At 41.5% G+C, this 22,187-nt stretch overlaps 2 protein-coding genes across 4 annotated transcripts in view; both read right to left on the bottom strand.

Moving 5' to 3' along the window:
- Nucleotides 1-1,421: 1,421 nt before the first annotated feature.
- rpia (ribose 5-phosphate isomerase A (ribose 5-phosphate epimerase)) lies at nucleotides 1,422-6,695 on the bottom strand. Its single transcript, XM_030443433.1, has 9 exons — nucleotides 6,322-6,695; nucleotides 5,066-5,126; nucleotides 4,847-4,902; nucleotides 4,607-4,666; nucleotides 4,335-4,399; nucleotides 4,178-4,246; nucleotides 3,938-4,079; nucleotides 2,084-2,183; nucleotides 1,422-1,995 (listed from the first exon to the last, which is right to left on the bottom strand). The coding sequence occupies exons 1-9, from the start codon at nucleotides 6,532-6,534 to the stop codon at nucleotides 1,898-1,900; spliced, it is 864 nt and encodes a 287-aa protein (XP_030299293.1). The 5' UTR covers nucleotides 6,535-6,695; the 3' UTR covers nucleotides 1,422-1,897.
- A 1,385-nt stretch (nucleotides 6,696-8,080) lies between these two features.
- The window catches only part of slc4a11 (solute carrier family 4 member 11), a 107,203-nt gene continuing 93,096 nt past the window's right edge, over nucleotides 8,081-22,187 (bottom strand). For all 3 annotated transcript variants that reach the window (XM_030443429.1, XM_030443432.1, XM_030443431.1), the window contains 5 exons: nucleotides 19,383-19,548; nucleotides 17,404-17,577; nucleotides 15,452-15,647; nucleotides 13,334-13,503; nucleotides 8,081-11,726 (listed from right to left, as the gene is read on the bottom strand). In XM_030443429.1, coding sequence (XP_030299289.1) covers nucleotides 11,660-11,726; nucleotides 13,334-13,503; nucleotides 15,452-15,647; nucleotides 17,404-17,577; nucleotides 19,383-19,548 — 773 coding nt within the window. In that variant the 3' untranslated portion in view covers nucleotides 8,081-11,659. The remainder of the gene's footprint in view (nucleotides 11,727-13,333; nucleotides 13,504-15,451; nucleotides 15,648-17,403; nucleotides 17,578-19,382; nucleotides 19,549-22,187) is intronic.

The following is a 22,187-nucleotide window of genomic DNA, read 5'->3' as shown; positions in this document are numbered from 1 at the left end:
AACCACATTTTTTTCTTCCACACAGCACCAGTGGCTACATGCTAAAGTTCAACAGATAAGGTGAATCATGTTTGAAGTTCCATATCTGGCCTGTTGACTAAATAAACCAACATTTTCCAGCCAGCTCTGCAAAGAATCTCATTTGACAGAATGTAGTCGTGTCTATTTCACACGTGTAACCTGTAAGTCCTGATGAGGAGGATGTAAATGTGTTTGTGAGTGCCGCTGCATGTTTGAGATGAGGTCACATGATGTTGTCACAACATGAATCATGTGCTGCTGCAGTCAGCGGACGTTTCATCAGCAGGAGGTGGATCCCCTCACAGTGACGGGAGGTTTCACATCGTCCTGAGGTTTGATGGTTCTCAACCTGTTGCTACAAAAGCTCACATGATCCATTCTGCACGTTTCTTGTCTACTAAATTTCATTTCGGCTGTTTAAATCTCACACTTCGATCTTTGTATCATCACAGTGTTTCATGTCTCCTTAAAGTGAATCTCAACTGAGGCTTTATTTGTGATTGAATATGAGTCAAACCTTTGTGTAAATGCATAATTACGACGAAAGAGGCACTTAAGATTTACCGCAGTTTCGTTTTTGGGCGAGCAAATTTTGAAACTTTTCTCGTAGTATCACCAGGGTCTCTACACATGCACACGAGCATTGAGAACATTGTTTGTGTACGCAGAGTTTACTAAAAAGAAAGTTTTTGAACTACTCACCGTTGGAGCTGGATCCCCGAGTGCGACCTGACAGGCAGGAGAGTAACGGTGGACCTCCTGCCTGTTAGGTCGCACTCGGAGATCGACACTTTTTGTCTGCCATGACTGCGGCGTGCCAGAGATGCTACTGCTAACGTGAGTTGACCAAAAACATTCTTTTTAGTAAGAGACACTGGTGATACTACCAGCAAAGTTTCATGTTGTGTCGAGACTTCTTACTGTTTTAAAAATAGCGATTTTGATGCTAGTGTAAAAGTGCCCGTAGCACTCCCATTGAAAATTAGATTGCCCGAAAACGAAACTACGGTAAACCTTAAAAGTGCCTCTTTCGTCGTAATTATGCTTTTACACGAAGGTTTGACTCATATTCAATCACAAATAAAGCCTCGGTTGCTTTTTGTCGAGTTTCACTTTAAAACAATGACCGAGTAATGGAAGCTTCACACCTGCACCGCAGGGTTTCCCCTAAATTGCCACTGAACTCATTAATTTTTGGAGCCTGTTGCTGTTTAAATTAGCATATTAATTAGAGAAATTAAAACTTCTTTATGTTGTAGTGTACAGTTCAGATTCCTCCCCCTCCTCTGATCTAATTAAACAAAAAACACTGGAAGGCAAATCAGCCGTCTGACTGCTCACAGCGACTGGTGGACGTTCTGCAGCAGCCGGGGAGACGACAGTAGTTTGATGTATGATTATGAGATTTGTAAATGTACCTTTAATAGCATCACTTCTTTTAATAGGATTTAAAGTATAATCTCAAGGCACACCTTTAGGTTCATTCCGCAGCACTGCAGTGATTCACCACAGTGCTGCAGACATTCAGTCAAACCCGGTAATTACAGGAAGAGCCAACATTCCCAGTGACACCAGGAGGCCAAACTGGAACAAAATATATATCTATGAATATGAGATGCGCTTGATTTGACTCATCAGGCACTTTAAACTCACAGAATCAGCAGCACCACCTGCGCGATGAGAAAAATCAAGCGATCCTCGCTCGTATCTGGTTTTTGAGAGGTGTGAAAACGTCCCTGCTGCAGTTTTTGTCCAGTTCTGCAGGAGGCGCCAACACAGTCGGAGACCGAGGGGTGTAAATCGTGACCAGGGCACTTGTGAGTAAAAGGTGGAGGTCGTTTCATGAGTGAGGAGGTGAGAGATCGTGGCAGGCGACTCAGTTGACTGGAGGATCCCGAATCTGCACGCTTCCGTCCTCCATCCCGAAGTAGGCTCGTTCAGCCATGCCGACGAAAAGCCCCGTCTCCACCACACCTGAGGACGACACAGAGAGACGCTGCGTGTTCATCGTGTTCATGTTTCTTACACCACCATCATCAACATCATCACCGCAGCTCCTCACCTGGGATCATCTTGATGGCGGTGTTGACGTCCTTCCAGTTCTGAGCCTTCTCAAACTTCCAGTCCAGGATGAAGTTGCTGTTGTCAGTGACGACGGGACCCTGAGAGCAGAAAAGACACGACTCAGACACTCAACCAAATCACTGACAGGGACCGTTTACCCTCATCTAGTTCGTAACAAGCAAATCTGTCAACAACAATTTGAGTTCCACTTGATCACAAACCTTGAAATGCATTGATAACTGCTCATTCAAAGAGTCAAATGATGAATAAAATCAACACTAAACACTTATTAGTATGAATTTTGTTGAAATATGATTATTTCTGACATCTTTCTGAATAAACCCATCAGACGTGTTTATCTTGGCTGAGCTTCAACCGCAAATCTTCAAAATTAAAAAGCTAAGCGGAGGTTTAGCAGTCTGATAACTCGTCTTCAGCGCGGCCTGACCTCTGTAATTATGAAGTCAATATTTGCAAAATTATTATATAACCGCCCGTCTTTAATCATCAAGGCTTCCGGTGTAAACATACTGCTGCTCGTCCACTTAGTAATATACCAAGTAATATGTCCCCGAGCCACGGAGAGAAAAAGAACGACAGACACTTCTGTCTGCTGTCCGTTTAAAAAACATTAAGATTCGACACCACAGACTTAATGAGACACTAGTTTGTCCTCACTGCACTCTGGACTCTTGTAAGCAAACAAAAAGGTGTTTGCATTCATTGTTTCTGATCAAGAGTCGGCGTGTGTGTGTCCTCCAGGTGCCGAATGCATTTCCTTCAACATAAAACATTTACAGAGCCGATATTCTACATCTACGTCTACTAGCTTGCAGTCTTCTTCTCCCCAGTGTTTGCTGATGGATTCCAGCCTATCAGAAACAGCTTCCAGCAAAAAAGCAGCCGAGTCAGGTTTCTTCAGCCGCTTTCAGAGTGAAGCTCACTGATTAAGCTACAGCCTTTAATTTGTGCAAACAAGCTAGTTTGTTTGTTTGCACTGCAGCCTGTCTTGGATCTTATCACCACCTGTAGAATTAAATCAGCAGCACGTATGAGAGATGAACAAAAACAGACCCGCGCGTGAAGAAACAGCTGCACTGCGTCTACAGATCCACACAGGACTTTTAAACTCGCGCACGAGTTGCATTCGGTGCATCGTTTGATTTCATTAATGTCACAAAAAGAACGTGATGTAAAACGAGCCTGCATTAAAAGCACTCAGGGCGATAATACGAGTGATGTAATGCTTATTAAACGTTTTAATAAACTAAGTGGTGTGTAAGTGGTTCAGATCATTTCTGAAAAGACGATCAGATCGTTTTTTTTACTGTCACCATATAAAATAAAAAGTACAACGACTCATCATTTTCAACCTGCGTGTATCGATTTCTCTCGAATGCCTCCGGACGCGATTGGATGAACCGTCCCGTAGTTCGATCTGAGTTTCGTGAGCCTGATGTGTGTTGTGCTGGACGGATCTGCAGACGTGGACGTGATTGGACAGAACTTCAACCAATCAGAGCAGGAAAACTTGTGACTTGCTTTTTAAAAACTCAAGACTGGTGACGCTCCTCAGTCAGACGTCTTATCAGATCAGCGGTTCTGATTGGCCTGTTACAATCCAAGTCACAGGAGAATCTGTCTGGACGGGGAGGCGGGAGGAGGCTAGAGGCATTTGAGGAGAAATTAAACACGAGCTCGCAGCGCAAACTCCTGATGAAGAACCGGAGAGATCCAACAGTACAGCATGAAAACAAATATTATAAAAACATGAGAAGCCGGGAGTTGTGACAGACGGACAGAGAGGCAGTGTGGGAAAGAGAATTAAGAGTCAAGCCAATCCGCCACTTACCGCTTTACTGACAGCCATCCGCAAGTTGGCTTCCCCTCCGAAGCGCTTGGCTATCGTCCTGGAGACGGGGACGTACGCCATGGGGATCACCTCGATAGGAACTCCCTTCTTCCACTGCTGGCCCAGAGCCTTGGAGCCCTTCCTGAGAGGAAAAAACAGAAGAATCATGATTTCTTTTTCCCTCTGACGGCCGGCAAAACTGTCCTTTCACCTTCTCAAGGTGAACCAACAAACACACACCTGTAGTCGGCGATGACAACGAAATGTTTAGCACAGCCGGCTACGATCTTCTCCTGAGTCAGGCAGCCGCTGTGAGGCGAAGAGAGGACGAGCGTGAGGCGGAAATCACAGGAGACAAAAGTTTAAAGTTCTGCTGCGAGTGTTAAACTGTACTCACCCTCCGCCTTTAATCAGCGTGAGATCTGCGTCCACCTCATCTGCCCCGTCGATCGCCACGTCCAGCTGCGCGGGAGGAAAGTAAAAGACAAACAACTGAAGCAGGAAAAAACAAAGCGAACCAAAGCGTAACCGTCAGCTCCACCATCCGCGCCACGTTATAATTTTCACAGCAGCTCCGATTCAAACTGACAGGTTTTTGAGCGGCAACATATTGTGGCCCTTTCCTCATTTCCCAGGCTTTCAGTTCAATTTGAGAAGAGCTCTTCATACCTCTGGGTGCCTGTCCAGATCCGACAGAGTGAGGCCGTGCTGCAGAATCAGCTGACGGGCCTGTGGGAGGACGAGCCGAGAGAGACGGGAGAGAATGTGACGGCCGGGAAGTGAGACAAAAAAAAAAAAAAGCAAGAAAAGGAAACAGCACATTTTTATAGGAAGGCAAAAGAAAAGATGCTGTGTGGTAACGAGTTGCAGTACGTGCTGTTGCTAAATACTGTGTGTGGACAAACCGACCTGGAAGGATGTGGGCACACACACGATGTTGAGCTTCTCCTGACGCACTCTCTCAGCTGGAACAAACAACACGGATCATTAGCGCGCTGGTTTAACTCGTAACGATGAAGCAGAAAAACACAAACGTGAAGAAGCGCGTACATGCAGCGCAGCTCAACCCTGTGCTCATAAAGATTTCCTAAACTGAACCAGACTCGGGTTTATGATGGATCCACTCACCTAATCTGTCCACAGCGTAGACGATGGTTGATCCGCTGCCCACTCCGACCACCTGGTTGTTCTACGAGAGACGGGAGACGAACTCAACACTGATGTCACCGCGCTACATTTTACACCAGGCAGTGATTAAAGTGGCTGAGAGCTTAAAAACCTGCCATGAGCTACATCAGCATATATATACAGATCTGTGCATTCCTGCAGGTGTCTGTCATGTTGTTTTATATGCATTTAATATAGAACACGTTAAAGATTTATACACTCTGAGTTAATTTTGATAAAGTTTAGGGGATAAAGTCAAATCATATATTTGTTTTTACATGAATACAACCTGATTTATAAGCATCGATCATCACCGCCATCTCCAGGTTTAAGGCTGAAATTAATGATACTAATAAAACTAATTTTTTCATTTTACATTAATCTGCTGATTATTGAGATTGACTGATAAACTGTCCAGTCAATAAAATGTCAGTGTTAGACCAAAAGCCCACATACTCTTCATTTGTGTCATAAGGGTAGCAAATCCTGACATTTAAGAAGGTGAAAATAATGATCTTTTTAAGTCTATTTTGATTTGATTCTAACAATATTTGGCAATTAAATCAGCTAAATGATTAATCAACTAATCGTTGCAGCTTTCCAATATCATGAACAGTAGTCAGAGTTGATTTAATTGATTAAAATCATGGTGTTTTTTGTTTTTTTAAACAGTAAAAAGGACAAAACACCATAAACACCTCCAGGTAAAATGCTCTTGGCACATGTTGGAGGCAAACTTTTCCTGTTTCTGACATTTTTATGAGCTAATTATTGGGATGTGTGAGGTTTAAATGTCTGATTCAAGCACGTGGAACAATCAAAATAACCTCCTGCTGTGTCACACATTCACTATCCAGCCTGTAAAAAGACAAAATGCTGCTTTATTATCTAAAACTCAATGAATTACAGCAGCAGTACAAAGTTGTTAGCCTCTGTCAGGACATGTTAGCTCATCTATTTGAGGACAACCATCACTTAATGCTGTCTAACACATGCTGTAACACGGCTGGTAGTATATTTAGTTCACTATCTCGGGACAAACATGCATAACAGCGTGCTAATTCCCTCCAAAAGCGTGCTAGTTAGATAATAAGTTAGCTAAGCTAGGCTACACTGCCTGCGTGTTAGCTAACTTTTGCTAGCGTGCTAGCTAAAATAACAAATAACAGCATCTTGAATGGAGCCTGTGGGGAGGTAATATAACAGGTGAGGTGTACCTGGACGTGGTTATCCACAGCAGCATAAGCGGCCAGTTTCTTCGCCTCCTCTGCCATGTTGGCTCCGGACTGACTGAAGCGACACACGTGTTTCTGTCTGCAGAGAGTCGCTGCTGCTGCTGCTGCTGCTGCCGGCTGCTTCCTCCTGCAGGATGCTGAGGACAGATATCCAGCTGCGAGCTTACTGAAGGAGACCCAGCCCCGCAGTCTCATGACCCGGCCCCCCTAAAAACACACAGACAGGCCCACAAGAGGAGGCAGACAGACGGGAGTCCTCCTCTACCTGTCTGTCTGCTGTTAATCACCTGTCCTGCCTCCTCTCATATGACTTGCAGAGCTGAGCTTCTCCTGCGCATGCGCATACAAGTGCAAAGTTTAGCTTTTGTGCCGGCAAAATGACTTTTAGTGGATTTGTTTGTTTGTTTGTTTTGTGTGATGTTTAATTATACAAAACACGTGACGTCATCACACATGAGGAGGGGCTGCACAGAGAGCCTCAGTTTTGGCGTATGGTATAAAGTTTGTCCTGAGGGTGGCACCAGAGGAGAAGCCATGCAGTAAAGTACAAATGTGAAAAGGGGTTCATCCTCTGGGAGCATGAATGTTCTGACATAAGCAAAGTTAATGTGTCATGCTTTTGGATTAATATTGCTGAATTAAATTGCGTATTTAATTTTCAAGCTCTGGATTTTTAAGTTTGAGCTCATTTTTTTCTACTTTTGGGCAGATTATCGACAGCAAAGCGTCACATTCTGTGAGATGTTCATCATGTTTGTCGTGTGTTTGTCTTGTGAGAGTCACGTATCTCTGACAAGGAGTAAAAAGTACGAACATCACAACATCGCCAGTTCAATAAAAAAACACAGACCACCCTCTTTCTGCAGCTGTTTGCTGTCCAGTAAAGACAAAAATGCTTAAAAGTGATCTAAAAAATAAGAATTTGTATTTGCCTCTGAGATATAGTGGAGTAAAGGTATTAAGTAGCCTCGAAATACTCAGGTAAAGTACAAATATTAGTTATATTTCTCCACTGATTGATTGGGAACAATCACAGTCAATCTGCCGATTAGATTTGATTATTTTTTGCATTCAACAAAGGAAGTAGTTTTCATTTCAAAACCTCTTTTTCATAGAGATAAAAGACTAAACTTTGTTAAAATCAATAAAATGACATTTAAAAATGTGCAAAATGTGGATTTAAATCAGGCACTCTGTGATCTAAGACGACATAAACAAGATTATAAATCTGTCTCAACATAAATGCAGTCTCTCAGTAAGTGTACCAAAAAGTTTTGAGGTTACTTATCAAAGTTGATCGCCCAGTTAACTGAAATAAAACATGTAACCTTTAACTTCTTGACCTTTTTTGATACCTTGTTGCCATCAGCGGAATCGCTCTCAAACTTTTTACATCGAAATTAAACCACTGACCCCAAAATGATCTTTTGATTTAATCCCACAGCTCCCCATCTGATAAGAATTATGTTTTTAGATGTGCTATTACAAAGAGTGTATGAAGCTCCTGATCAAACTAGTCATATTCTTGGAATTATAGTGAAAATGAATTATTCCTTTTTTTTTCTCGGGACCCCCTGGAACCCTCCTCAAGGACCCCTGGAGCTTTGAGAACCCCTGGACTGCAGAAATGTTCAGTAGGTTCATTAAGATTACAAGAAATCCTCCTTTAAAAGGCCAAAAATATCCATATAAAACATTAAACGCAGCCTGCTGCGGCCCAGTGAACACAAACACACAGATATTTACATCACTACTACTTTTTATTTGGCAAACAGCTTGAGATAGTCTCTCTTTTTCAGTGTACAGTATATATATATACTATAATAAACCAACACATTCTGTTTGATAACCATTTTTTTTCTCGTTTTTACATATTACAGCTTACAAATATAGCTGATCTTTTTGACAAAAATTACAGATTCTGTTTGACACCTAAATTAGTATGCTATATAAAAATCCACACATCTTACATTCATGATTAGAAAAAGTACTGTCGGCTATATGAAATCAGGAAAGGAAACAGAAAAAAAAAAACACCACAGTACGCAATTTTTCAAACAAATCCAATTTAGGAGGAAGAGGAGGAGGAGGAGGAGGAGAGGGGAGTCAAAGGTTTCACAAACAGAGCGCGTCGTTCACTCTGAATCCAAATGTTCGAGTCATCTGAGAGAAGTTTTGCTGCTATTCCAAAAAATCATCGGTACAGAGAAGATATCAAGGAACAACAACGATACTGTCACGTAAGAAGAAGAATGGTTAAACCTCTGTACTCGGTCCAAAGTTAGAAACTAATACCTTGCCATGGATTATAAATGGATAGTTGATAGAAACTAAACTTTGCATTGCAAACTGTACATATTACTTCATACCTCTGCAATCTCTCTCTCTCTCTGTCTCTTCTCTCACTCGTGCCGTCTTAAGCTTTAGTCCGAGGATTATGTAAATGCTGCCGAGCTTTTTTTTTTTTTTTTTCCTTTCACGCCTCGCTATCTCGGCGTGAGACGTCTTGCTTAAATTGGACATCTCTCACATCTGTAAGACAAAAAGTTGAACGGAACTGCATGAGGGAGCTGCCATTTGGATATTTGGGAAAGCAACTAAACCGGTAATAAAATCCTGTGGCACTGTTGACAGGCAAAAGTTGTTTTTTTCTTCTTTCTTTTCTCTCCATGACGTGCGCAATGATTGAATCAGCGCGGAGCAGCTTTGTGTACCACGAGGACGGACTGAAAAGGTTGCTGCCTTTAAAAAAATACAGCTGGCCTGGTCTATGCTTCACTGACGGGTCCGCTGCGGGGGGGGGAACCCGGATCCCAACCAGTGAAGTTCTGTTTTTATACACAGTATTGCTGAATATTGAGCGTTGCATTCGGTTTACTGAGAAGTTACTGTTTGACTTGCTTTTTTTTTTTTATTATTCATTTATTGGTGTGTAGGATACATGACCATTGGCATCACATCGTATCAAAAAACCCCAGATGAGTCATGCTTTTTTTTAAATGCAAACCGGTGCCTAAAAATTATCTTTTTTTTTTTTTTTGGTTTTGTTTTATTTTTTGTTGTTTTTTTTTTTTGCTCATTTTGTATCGTAGATAACAAGATAATCTCTCCAGACGTTCTGGATTTTTATTACATGACAACGTTTTGCAAGCATTGATCTAATCATAACATCTAAATAGAAAAAACAAGACCGGATTATTTCTAAAACTCATCCTGGAACACTTGTTCACATAAAAGAAAAAAGAGGGATGCATTTTGTTGAATCCAAAGCCCACACGTCTTCTTTTTTAGCTTTCATTTCCCACCTTTACCTGACGTTCATTTACTTATGTATTTTTTTTTTTTTTTTACAAGCAATGCACCAGAACTGTGTTGGACTCTGACATGGAGCTGGAAGGGAACTCTGATATGTAAACACTGCGGCAGAAGCCCGATGTAAGACGACACACTCAAGATCACAAGAATCAGTAACTGTGGAATGTAAAGGAGCAAACAGACACCAAATTATCTTTCTGTACTTAAAAGATAACGATAAATAAATATTTTTCTATCTCAATTCAACCTAAAATACTTTTTTTTGTTTCTATATTGCCATAATATATTCTAATATATTCATAATTTGATAAAGATTTCACTATATGTTTTGGTTTGTGCTGTCGTTCTAAATAATCATATATAATATATATATATACCTGTGGAATGTATGTTTTTTTTTTTATTTCAGCTGAGACTTTAAATTACACCTTAAACAATGAGGTTTTTTTTCTGAGGAGCTGGCAGGAAGCTTGATGAGGGACACACACACACACACACACACACACAAACATAAGCAAACACACACACACACACAAACATAAGCAAACACACACTCCCTTTTTCTCGCCAGAATAAAATGTCGGATGTTAACGTTTCTTTGAACCATATCAACATTTCTACGATACGGCATCCGTTTCAATATTTTAAGTGTGACGCCACTTTTTAAGGTGATAAAAGGAAAATCTCCAGGAAAACCGGCAACAATGAAACAAATATATATATCTATATATATAAGTCAGGACACCTTCAGCTGCCTCTGTGGCACCGAAAAACTATATTTTGGATGAGAAGTCGAGGCGTTTCCTGCCAAGTTTGTGACGACTTACACCGGGTTTTCTTTGGAGGAAGTTGGGCATCTCCAGCTGTGTTAGTGGAGACCAAAACTAGGAACAAAACAGGCATTTTAAGCCAAAATATTATCTTTTCTTAACTCTAACCAAGCGGGTTTTGTGCCTAAACCTTCCTAGAGAAGAAGCAACAGCGTTAACCCGACATAAAAACCTAAAGAAACACAAACTTGCAGTTTTTTTGTGGTTTTACAGAAACGTCAATAGACAACATTTATTCTGGCGACTGTGTTTTACCTAAAATGAACACTGACATTTGCTGGAATGACTCAGAAACTAAACATGTACGAGCACAAGTGTCCTTGGTAGAAAAAAGAGGAGAATCACAGCTAAAAGGTGCAGGAATGTCAAGGTTTGAACACTGCACAATGACAGCAATACAAAAAGGTAAAGATTCACTTTGCAGTGGCCTAAATGCAGCGTTCATATCAGCTTATTCGCTCATCAGAAAAGTATTGAAGTACTTATCAACACAGTGTAAGTATGTAAAATTGACCCGAATGACAGTGTACAAACACAGCGTGAGTGCAAAGTGTCAAAAAAGATATTGTTCATACTTACATTGTGCCATTACACCTTTCTAATGTCCACTGGCAGCATTTTGTATTCCTTACACAGTATTAGTGAGTACTTGAAGCACTTACCCATAGCTTATCACACAGATGAACACACAGAAGTGAGGATAAAATGTTACCATTAAAATGTAAAAGGTGTGAGGAGAGGAGAACATGGAGGTATATGGCACTGAACGAGGGGTCAAACGGAGGTGAAACAGGGAGTTCTGGGCGGTTCCAGTTTCTCTGCAGAACTTTTTTTTCCCTCCGGAGAGATGCTGTCAGTCCATGTTCGGAAAAAAAACATTTTCCCACGGCGCTCATCTCTCCTCCTCACACACGCGCGACTTCCCACATTTCCAGTGCTTCACCTGTAAGAATGTTCTTATCGGATACAAAAATCTAAACAGTCGGTACTTCCTCCTTCCTTCTTCTTCTTCTTCTTCTTTTTTTTTTTTGCTTCCATACAGTTTTGCATTGAAAAATACATTTGCTTTTTTTAAATCCTCATCTCATCTCTTTCTCTCTCTCTCTCTCTTTTTTTTATTTTTTAAATTCTAGACGTCTTTTTCTCGTGGATCCAGAGCTCGTCTCCGTCCGTAGCTACATGTGTTGTGCATCCATTATGTCCAAGTATTTGGCCTCAATGATATGAGGAAGCACGTTGTTCCTGAACACAGAGGAGAAAAGAATTCATGTTAGTCCGGCGGAGACGAGAGAACATCACACCATCAAAATGTCAGATCTTATCAGACGTGATTCATCACTTCCCTTTCTCAGTAGTACCAGCAGAACAAGAGAGCAAATCAACCTTACAGTGACGGCTGATGGACGAGGATGTGATTGTGCATAATGCCGCTACAGATCTGTGTCGGAAAATGCTGCTTACTTTGCATATCAGCTAGAAAATGATACTTAATGCAGTAAAGTTAGAAAGAAAAACAGCACTGAACTGAACAACATGTCTCTTCTGCATAAAAGCTGTTACCGTCAGCTCGTCAGAGTCTTTCAGCTTGTTGTTTTGGGGATTTTACATCCAACAACTTAACTGGTTTGATCGTTGGTGTTTCAAGACATAAACCCGAATTCGAAATAAAGTTAGGAGGCAGTGTTGAACATTAAATTAAACTAAATGTGGTTACTTGCTGACATAATCTCAGCCGATTATAGAGGAGATGACTCGGCTGGTCTTGAGACTGTGAATGCAAAATGACCTGCAATGATGCTGGTTCAGTTCTAGCAAGTGACCCTCTGTTGGATGTCGTGCCTCCTTCTCTCTCTCCCCCACTTCCTGTTTGTCTCTTTACTCGCAATCCGCCATAAAAAACCCGAAAATACCCCTGAACACCAAATCATTAATCACTGATCGGGGTGTGATGTCACCACTTTTACTTTCCACCTTTACAACCTCCATTCCCCTAAAAATGTCTGGAAGCTGCGGTTCTTCTTACTTTGCAAGTTGCAAGCATCATATTCATTGCGTATACTCACAAAAAAACAATAAAGTTCATCATTTTGAACACTAAATAGGCGGTAATAATTCATGTTGTTAATCTGACTTGTATCCTGCCAGATGTGGTTCTATAAATACGGTGTGAAATGGATCTGTGTGGCCAGAGCGCTGCAGCAGAGTCGATGGAAGGAATCCCTAATACTGGTATATTTATGGTAGTGAACCCCAAACTGTGTGTTTCAGTGTGTTACTCTGAAAAACAAACTGAAAATCCAGCTGAAATCCAACCAAATGCACAAAAATAGGAAAATACTAAAGATTAAACTGAAAAAACAGTTTTTCGACTGCACACCGTGTTGTTTTATTAAGATATTCCACTATAATTTGAAGCAGACGAGGGCGCATCTGTAAATTATTCTGTGATTTTTACAAATATCATATATAATGCACTGCGCCCATCTGCTGTTCGATCCGCAGCCTCTGTTTTCATACATTCTCTTTAATAAGACTGCAGCGATGAACTGCGGCACAAAACATTTGTATCTCGACTCGGCTGCCAGATGTTTCCAGCTGAAACACAAAACTCATTACTGAAATAAAATATGATATAATAAAACCAGATCCGTCTGTTTTATTCCCCGTCACTGGAGCTGTTAGAGAGATTGGTGGTTCTGACTGTGGCTGGAACAGGTTTTTCATCCCGAGGCAGATTCAGGTCAGACGCGGCCCCTTCGTTACCTGTGCCTCTGCTGAATGTCATCCCGCTTTAAAGCCTCTTGACAAAAAAATAATTTGCCCAGACAAAAAAAATGCCGCAGTCGTACCTGATTGGAATTAGCAGGATCATGAGCAGAGGGAAGATCATCTTCATGTACGGTATCGGGTACATGCCAAACGTACACAGCACCAGCAGCTGCATCATCTGCAGGAAGGTGAAGTAGTGGATCTTTCTCTGGGGCACTTTGCGGATGTAGTGGGTGGGCGGGTAAGACGTCTGCAGGAGGTGAGAGGATCAGGACAGATTAAAATACAATCTACCCTGAGGTTCTTTTTCCCTCACTGTCCTCGAGTCTCCTGCAGTCTTAAAGAAATGACTCAGGGAGGACGGCGGCCCACACACCCCTCAGAAGTGCACTGCGGGTTTTCACATCATAAATAACATTTAGCTTTCTTTCTTGTGAAGTTAAAATCTGTGTGTTTTATAGCATGAGGCGTCTCCTGTGTGAGTATGTGAGGCGGGGTGCTCGATGAGGTGTTTATGTAAGAATATACCCGTCTTTCCAGTCTACGTGGAGCTCCGACTAAACACAAACTCATCTCCCTGAACTGATCTGGTGTCAGCTCTGAACCTCTATTTCACAGTCGTTATAAAGTTCAGAAACAAGACTCGACAAATCTCGACTCTCTGCTGCCGAGGTGGGAAAATCTCTCAAAAAACAGTCTAGATAAACATCATGAGTCATGAAAGTGAAGCTTCTTGTTCAGGCAGATATTGTGATCGTGGGATGCTGAACATTTAGGAGGAGTTACTTTCCTGTAATATTGTAAAGTTGAGAAGAACAAACAGCACATAATAGTGAGATACAACCACGATACAAGTGTCTTTGAGTGACCTTGACCTTGCAAATCATTTTGTCTCTCATCCTTCCTGGTAGTTTTTATTTTGCCCTGATGTCCCTACAAAAGAACAGATTCATCTATTTTTGAAATTGTTTTGCATTAAACTTGTTAATATTCATCATCTGTTACGTCTGCTGGTCTTTAAACTGATTCAGGCCCACTGCTGACAGCGGTTGTTCACTGCTCTGATGTTGTTTCCTGCTAGAAACAAAAATTAAATGGAAGAAATACAAATGTAATAAGATGCCGGGAGTTTTAAACGTGATCCTACTGTCCTGTCTGCAGGATATCTGGGTCAGACAGTAGAGATCTGCTTCTGTAAAAATGTTCCTTCTCCCTCTGCGAGAAGTCTAAAATCTATGAATAAGCAAATGTGTTTCATTTAAGATGCTTAACTTCTTCCATTCTCAGAGTTTGTGACGAAGCATCCGGACCCGTCAGGTCGTCTGGAACAGGTTTGCTCATTGTTCCCAGAATCAGAACCGAGCTTTTAGTTTGAAGCTTCCTGCTGATGTCAGGGCTTAAAACATCAATGTTTACTGCAGCTCTCCCAAAAGAATTAGATGGATAACTGCTTTTTAATATTCGTTTTTATTGTCTTTTAAATGCAATTTTCTTAATGTCTTACTTTTAATGTATTTACACGCCCTCTGAGTCTGAATAAGGCTAAATAAATTAACTTCCCTTGCTTCAAATCTAGCTGTAATGGCAAAAAAATCCTAAACTGAGATTTAAACTGAGCTCAGAGAAACTTTCCCCCCGTTCAGCTCATGAATCTGAAAACAGCCTTCAAGGCTCAAACATCCGAGTGAGGCAACAATAAGTCAAAGACATTTTCGAGGTTAGAGAGACCATTAAAAACATAAAACAGTTACCTCTCACGGCCATTTGGAGGCGCTAGTGTGTGGAGTTAAGAGGGAAAAGCTCTCCGTGGGAAGGTTAAATCGGACACAGAGGAGCAGAAGCACCAGAAAAAAAGAGATTCTTGTAGATTTGGAGTTTGTGTTTTAATCCGCTGGCTCCTGTTCGAGGGGGTCAGCGGGAGGATGATGAATAAAGATGTTAGGAAGCATCTTTACCCAACACTCGAATAACAATAATGTTAATTTACTGACAGATCTGTCTTATTTCACTCCCACCTGGTGGAATAAAACACATACAAAAAAAAATTTGATTTGCAAATTATTTTTCTTTTTGACTCAGTGTCTGGTCCTCCAGCACCGGGCAGCCAGTCAACTGTTTGATCTGCAGAGCCCTGCAATCGACATATGGTAACACACACACACACACACACACACACACACACACACACGGTCTCTCACCTGCTCCTTGAGGAGGAGGGCCATGCGGTCGCACATCTGGTTTCCGTCGATGGAGGTGAGGGCGATGTAGAGGAAGAGGCCGTACAGGACGGGTTTGGGGATCCACTGCAGCGGGAGAGGCAGCAGCAGCACCGACACGCCGATGAAGATGTTGGCAGTCAGAGACGTCAGCCGGGTCTCCTTCACCTGGACGATACTGAGGACACACACACACACACACACACACACACAAATGAAGGGTTACTGGACAGCGCACAATAGTTTCACACAATGCAGGACCGGATTTTCTTATCAGGGTTTTTGCACATTTTCTGTAATTTTCCGAGACCAAATGTTCTGAGTTTGAGGTAAATAGATAAATATTTTCTAATCATGGACTGTAGTGAATTAAATGACTAGAATTTGTAGCTGTTATTATTGTCTACTTAAATACACATTTATCTGTTTTTACACTGCCACTGCACTGTGCAGGCTGGTGGTTATGACAGTGTCATCCTGAGGTCACCAAAAGTTGCATGTTTGAAGACGTTGCTTCTTTCTTTCAGGGTTGAAAGTAAAAAAGCAGACCATGTTTTTTGAGGTTGTGGCTCTTGAACTTTAACAACTTGCTCCCTTTAGACTTAAGATCTGTAAACACCTTTATATAACAGCTCAAGTCCTCCTGTTTAGACTGTTTATTCATATTTATGCTGTTTTCATTCTTCTTAATGTCAAAAAGATACAAATTTAAATGCACAATCCAGTCTTTTATTTGCACCCATTTTCTAAAAGAGTCTAAAGGATTGTTTAGCGCGCGTTTTTTTGCACAATGGGGACATATTTTAAATGAATAATGTCAGAAAACAAAGCAGAGATGCATAAAAATGTGCGCAGGTGGAAAAAAAAAGTCTCAATGCTTCAATAAATGTCAAGCAAATAAAACTGGCGTCATATCTGTGTGTTGATTTTTATTTTGGACACTTTCTGCTCTTAAAATCTACGTACCAACCTTCAACCTACTTTAAGCCGTTGACGATAACGATAACAACATTAGTGCGATATGTTCTAGCATTCAAACTGGTCTTTGACTCTGGGTTTTGACTCTATTTTTGGCAGATAAATTAATCAAAATACAAGTTATTGAGGAGGAGAGAGTCATTTTAATATTAAAAAGGGTACAGAAAGAACAAGTTCACTCATTTATAAGTGAAAAGGCGGTCGGATAAACTCAGAGATAAAAGATGCACAAGGTCGAACATCTTCCCTGGATTATTCACGCCATATTATCACGTGTGTATTATCAACACAATATCACAACGCTACTAGATCGCTGGTACTGTTATGTCTTCATAATAATAAGCCAACTGGAGCAAACTGAACAGGAAACATTACGTTTTAAGCCAGTTGTTCTGCTGCCGCAGCACCAGACTACAGAGCAGATTCAACAGTTGTTGGACTTTCAGAATCTGACCCGGTGAAAGATATTAAGAATTATTAAGGTCTCTTCTGCTTATGTAGGTCATCCTGTTTCATAACCAGTTAAAAGTTCCTTGTAATAACTTCAGAAACCACAAAATTTAAAAGATCTTGAATCTTAGTTTTGTACTTTCGAGAACCCCAAGTTGGAGACTTTTCTGCAATCGATATCTCTCATTAGAGTCTTACGGAGGATTGTCTCCTCTGCCCCATTCATCCCACTTAACTACTTAACAACTCCTGAATATAACTAACTACACCTTTCACACATCTCTGTGTGGCCGGAGAGATGAACTTAATCCTCTCATCTCTTAACAAGTCCCTCACCTCTTCAACCCGGAGAGAGAAAACGCTCAGTTCCATAGTAATCATGCAATCAGTGAAGAGCAGGATACAGTAGCACTGCAACACTAAATTACAGTCACCACATGCTCCGAGGACAACCTTTAATTGAGCGCCTGATTAGCGGCGGCGGCGACGGGGGCGGGTTAACTCACGTCTCGTAGAGGTGCCCGCCCTCCACGCGCTGCTCCACGAAAGCCAGCTGGCGCACATGGAGGGTGGAGTGGGGGAAGGCGGCGTGCATCCAGGGCAACCCCAGCACCGACATCAGTATGTTAATGAGCCCGGAGAGCATCAGGTCCCAGTGGTACGCCGTGCCCTTCAGCAACCTGAGGAGGCAACACAACTGTTACACTCCGCTGCACAGTCGACGACAGGCTGAACCGCAACAACTCATCTCGACCGCAGAGGAGGGAAACACATGAAAACACACAGATGAGATGAAAAAATAAAGTTTGCATACACACACACACACACACATACACACAAAGGGCATCACTCTCCTACGGTTAGCGACGCCCTTCAACACAACCTGAGTGAACTCGCTCGTGTTTTTCACTTATTCTTCTCATTCCACATACAACAATCTCCGTGTTGTGAATCCTCTTGAATGTTTTCATGCGCGGCGAACGCACGAATCGACATGTCGGAAGCCGAGCGTGACATTATAGTAACTTTACACATAAAAAGGACGACTGCGACCTTTATGATGCCACAGAATTTTTTTTTCCCTGTGCATGTTAGTGAAGGATCACTGCTGTGCATCCTCCCCTGCTTCTGCAGCCGGCTCGGCGGGAGGGCGGCGTGTGTTTACTCGGTGTTTTCAGGGGAAGTTCACTCTGAAAATGTTTCTCCAGCAAATGTTACGTAAAGAAATATCGACAGACCTAGACGCTCGTACTGCTTGCGTGCCCTTGAGCATGACATTGAATCCAGCGCAGCGTAAATCGATCTGGATAAGAACTCAAGTTGTGATGCTTTATTTTCACCTCTTTGCATTCAGCTGAAATACACGACGAATAATTACGTATACTTTATCTAATTAGGAGCAAAATGTGTTTAAATTGAAAAAAACAACAGTTGGACAATTCATCAGGGGCAAGATGTCGTTTTGGAGAAGAATTTAAACTCTGAATTTTAATATTTACAATAATAACAAGGGAATAATACCAACTAAACAATATATCTGAATAAACAAGCTGTTCTCAGAGGAAAATAAGGTCCCCAGAACTCTGTAGGAAGCTAGAACGGTGGCAGGGTCCGCCACATATAAACAAAGTAAAACAGAAATGAAATTGCGTCGTCCTTTAAGGTCGGTTTGCTTCTTCGGTTCATTCAGATTGTTGAGATAAAAGATTGAGTGTTTATTTGCAGAATCATAATGACAGATATTTTACATAAATAAATCGCGTCAAAAAAACAAAGACGAGATGCAATAAAAGATCTGCGGAGGATCAACAATGGTTCAATAAAACATCTAGATGTCAAACAAATAAAGGAAGACGCTATAAATACGAGAATCAGGAGGGAAAGACGGGCACAGTTCTGTACAGCTGTTTTAATGGAGAATTTTATTTATTTACATTTGATTTTTGTGTAGTTTCTTGATTTAAGAAACAATACGAGCAGCGTTGAATGGGTTGAATTCCTCTTTTTAATGCTATAGCCGACTTTTGTTTTGCCTTCCGGTGACATTTAGATCCAATTAATTTTCTGCCCAACAAATGCAGATGATAAGGGCTCAAAATTCCATCATTTCAGATTTTTTCACTGTGGGGCTGGTTGATGGCTGATGGCGGCGCCGACTTGGTCCGATGCAAATTGAGAGTGAACCGCGGGTAAAAAGCTCAACATCGTGTTCTGGCTCCGAGGCGTCTGCGGAGCTCCCCGACTGTGACAGTTTGACTCAGATGTCACGTTTCTGGCTCAGTTCATCTTCCCTCACTAACAAATGTCCAAATATTTCGGCACATCCCAAAGTGGGGTCGTTGGAGCCCCACAGGTCCTTGGTGGCTTTTTAATGGGTCACAGAAAGAGTTTAATTTCCCCGGTCTCAGCCTCACTAGTGTTCTCCCTTCAGACAGTTTTGTAGTTGTATAAATATAAGATGAAAATCACGAGATGGGAGCTTTACCTGTTCTCCGGCGCGTTGGTCAGCGAGACGACGATGTTCTGGTCGATGAAGATGAGCAGGGCCAGGAGGAAGCCGAGGCCCATGGCGCTGACCACGTTCATGGCCGACAGCCTCTCGAACGGAGCCACGTTGAAGACGGGCCGGTCGTGAACTTTGAAGACTGGAACTGTTCAAAGAGGAGGAGAAGGAATTACATCAGACCTTTATCAACGAACTTCCAAAAATGAATTTGGAGTGTTGGTTGGACAAAACAAGGACGATGACATCACTTTTCAGTCCCTGCAGGAAGCTGCAATGTTGCGATAACAGCAATTAATACAAAACTAATATCTGGGAATCCTACATGACCTTTAATTCTGTCTCATTAAAGCTAAATAAATGCAACATGCATAGCAATTTTTTAGAAAAGTTGCAGTGAAGTTGAAGCCATTTTCTGCCACAACAATCCCCCCCAAAAAATGTTGCGATATCTTGGAGGGGTTGACTTTTGGCTCTGGGAAATTGTTTTCTAAATCTTTAAAGAAACATTTTCTAACACGTCACGGACGGAGAAATACATGGATACATTCAGAAAGGATCTGCAGATTAATTGCGAATGAAAATAACCTAATTAAGAGTTAAATTCAACAGATAGAGAGAGGATTTACTCTCCGTACTCTGTGTTTTAACTGCAGTCAGTTTCTTTTGTGAACTTTAAATGGATGACAGTAAGGCAATTTTGCCTCGACTTCACTATCTGCACCTCCAAAAAACACATCAGACTCCATCTTCACAAACATAACTGTCTCTCGAACTGTTGTGATGACTCACGTTCTCACACCACCGAGTGTTTTCTAAAGAGAGGCTGGACGTGTTCCAGGTGCTGGATGTCTCATTTAGGAGCCGTATCGTCCTCACATGCCGCTGAATTACGCGCAGTTGGTTAAATTTAGGTAGAAATGACAATACAATAATGGGCCTATTATCTTATGACTTATTGTCTCTGGAGGTAAAGGAACAGAAAATTGGCCTGGGCACTTAAATTTAAATTCACTTGAGGGTTTGGCGCTCGTCTCAGCGTTTCTGTGTCGACCCCTGGAGAGCAGCTGCTGCCTTGGCAACGATGAATGGAGATTCAAAATGATGCTAAACAATAGAGGATAAAAAACTGAGAATCCCCAATGTGTTTTGGCCCGCGCCTTGATTAGGGAACATAAAAAGACAATAAAGGCACCAAATAAGGGAGGCCTTCGCCGTCAGACATCCTGTCCTGGAAGTGAACCAGCGACGAGTCTGAGCGCTTCAGCAGGTTTGGAGCCCAAAAAGTGTAAACACAACCTCTGACGAGCAGCCGCTTCTTACACAATTAATTCGTTCCCCTAATGTTTCATTCTTAAGACGATGTGGTGAAAGTGTTACCTCACCAAAACAAACGCAGGGCTTTCATTCAAAGTTTGTTTGTTTTTGTTTTTTTCCAACTATCTGCCCTCGTTAACAGCACGGAAACACAACTGCTAATCACTTCCACATTCATTAGAAAGCTGTGAGAGAAAACATACACGCCCCTCGTGCCTGTGGTGTGAGAGTTTACATGTGGAAGGAGATATTTGGGGATTTTTTTTTTAGGGGTTCTTGAAATTAACGTTCTGTACATTTCAGATGATTGCAGCGTTTTCTGGTGTTTGCACAGGATTGAGACTCTCCTGGTTGAATCGTGAGGACGAGAGATGAGATACTTTGTTGGGAAAAAGTCAAGTCACAAGGAGGGAAGTTAAGATCTAATCAATGTTATCACACGATCTGCATCGTAAATCAATTCAGTTTGAGATTATGAGTCGTTACTTTTGGATGAATTTGAGACTGTCGCCTCCGACTGTCTTCTTCTTCACATCAACGGCAGCTGAGAATCGTCGTATTTAGAAAGAGAAAAGAGCTGAGATAATTAAAGCTGATGTTGACGAAATTAATCTACAGTATGATTAAATTATTCAATAGACTCATGTGCTTCTATGTTATATCATTAAGAGAAAATTTTAGATCATAATTCAGCACTTCCGTGGCTTAAATATCACTCTTGAGTCTGCAGATTATCAACTTGGAGACGAGATCAGTGGAGGTCGCGGTCAAAGAGCAGCCGGTACAGAAGAAACTTACATGTTACGGCAACATGTCTGCAGGAAAATATCCATAATCTTTACATTTTTTTAATGCATTAAATCTACAAATATAAATCTTCAAAATAAAAGCTGAACACACATGCAGGTTTACCAATCGCATCACTGCAACTCCAGTCATAAACATTATGTTTGTTGCTCGTTACCTCGGCTAATCAGGCTGTTTTCACCCACATCTGTTTGTCTGTTGGTTTGTTGGTTTGTCAGCAGGATAACACAAAAACTACTGAACTGAATTCCACGAAACTTTGGATGGAAGATGGGTCTCAGCCCAGAATAGACCCTGTTAACTTTTGGAGGATTGATTCTGAACTTTTTTACCATCAAATCCAGATCTGTCAGATTGAAATATGTTTTTTTTAGAGGGTTGTCTTTCTTCAGCCACTACACGGTGACAAATGAGATACTGCATTAGCCTTGACAGAATGAAAGTGGACTGTTAGGCCTTGGCAGAGGTATGTGCCCCTCTGAGTGCCATCATTCTAGTTAAGAAATTATTTTTATGAGAAAACACAGCCGAGACCGCATTTTAACAAGGACAGTTTCTACAGCTGTGATTCCAGGATGACTGAGGAAGTCCCTAATTTCACTGATCAGTCTTAATTTGTAGGTCAAGATGTAAAAAATAAAGACTCCCACGTTAACCTTCTCT

The sequence above is a fragment of the Sparus aurata genome, chromosome 16 (genome assembly GCF_900880675.1).
Source record: "Sparus aurata chromosome 16, fSpaAur1.1, whole genome shotgun sequence".
NCBI classification, from domain to species: domain Eukaryota; kingdom Metazoa; phylum Chordata; class Actinopteri; order Spariformes; family Sparidae; genus Sparus; species Sparus aurata.
Note: the sequence above shows the minus strand (reverse complement) of the source record. Positions and strands in the feature narration are given on the sequence as shown.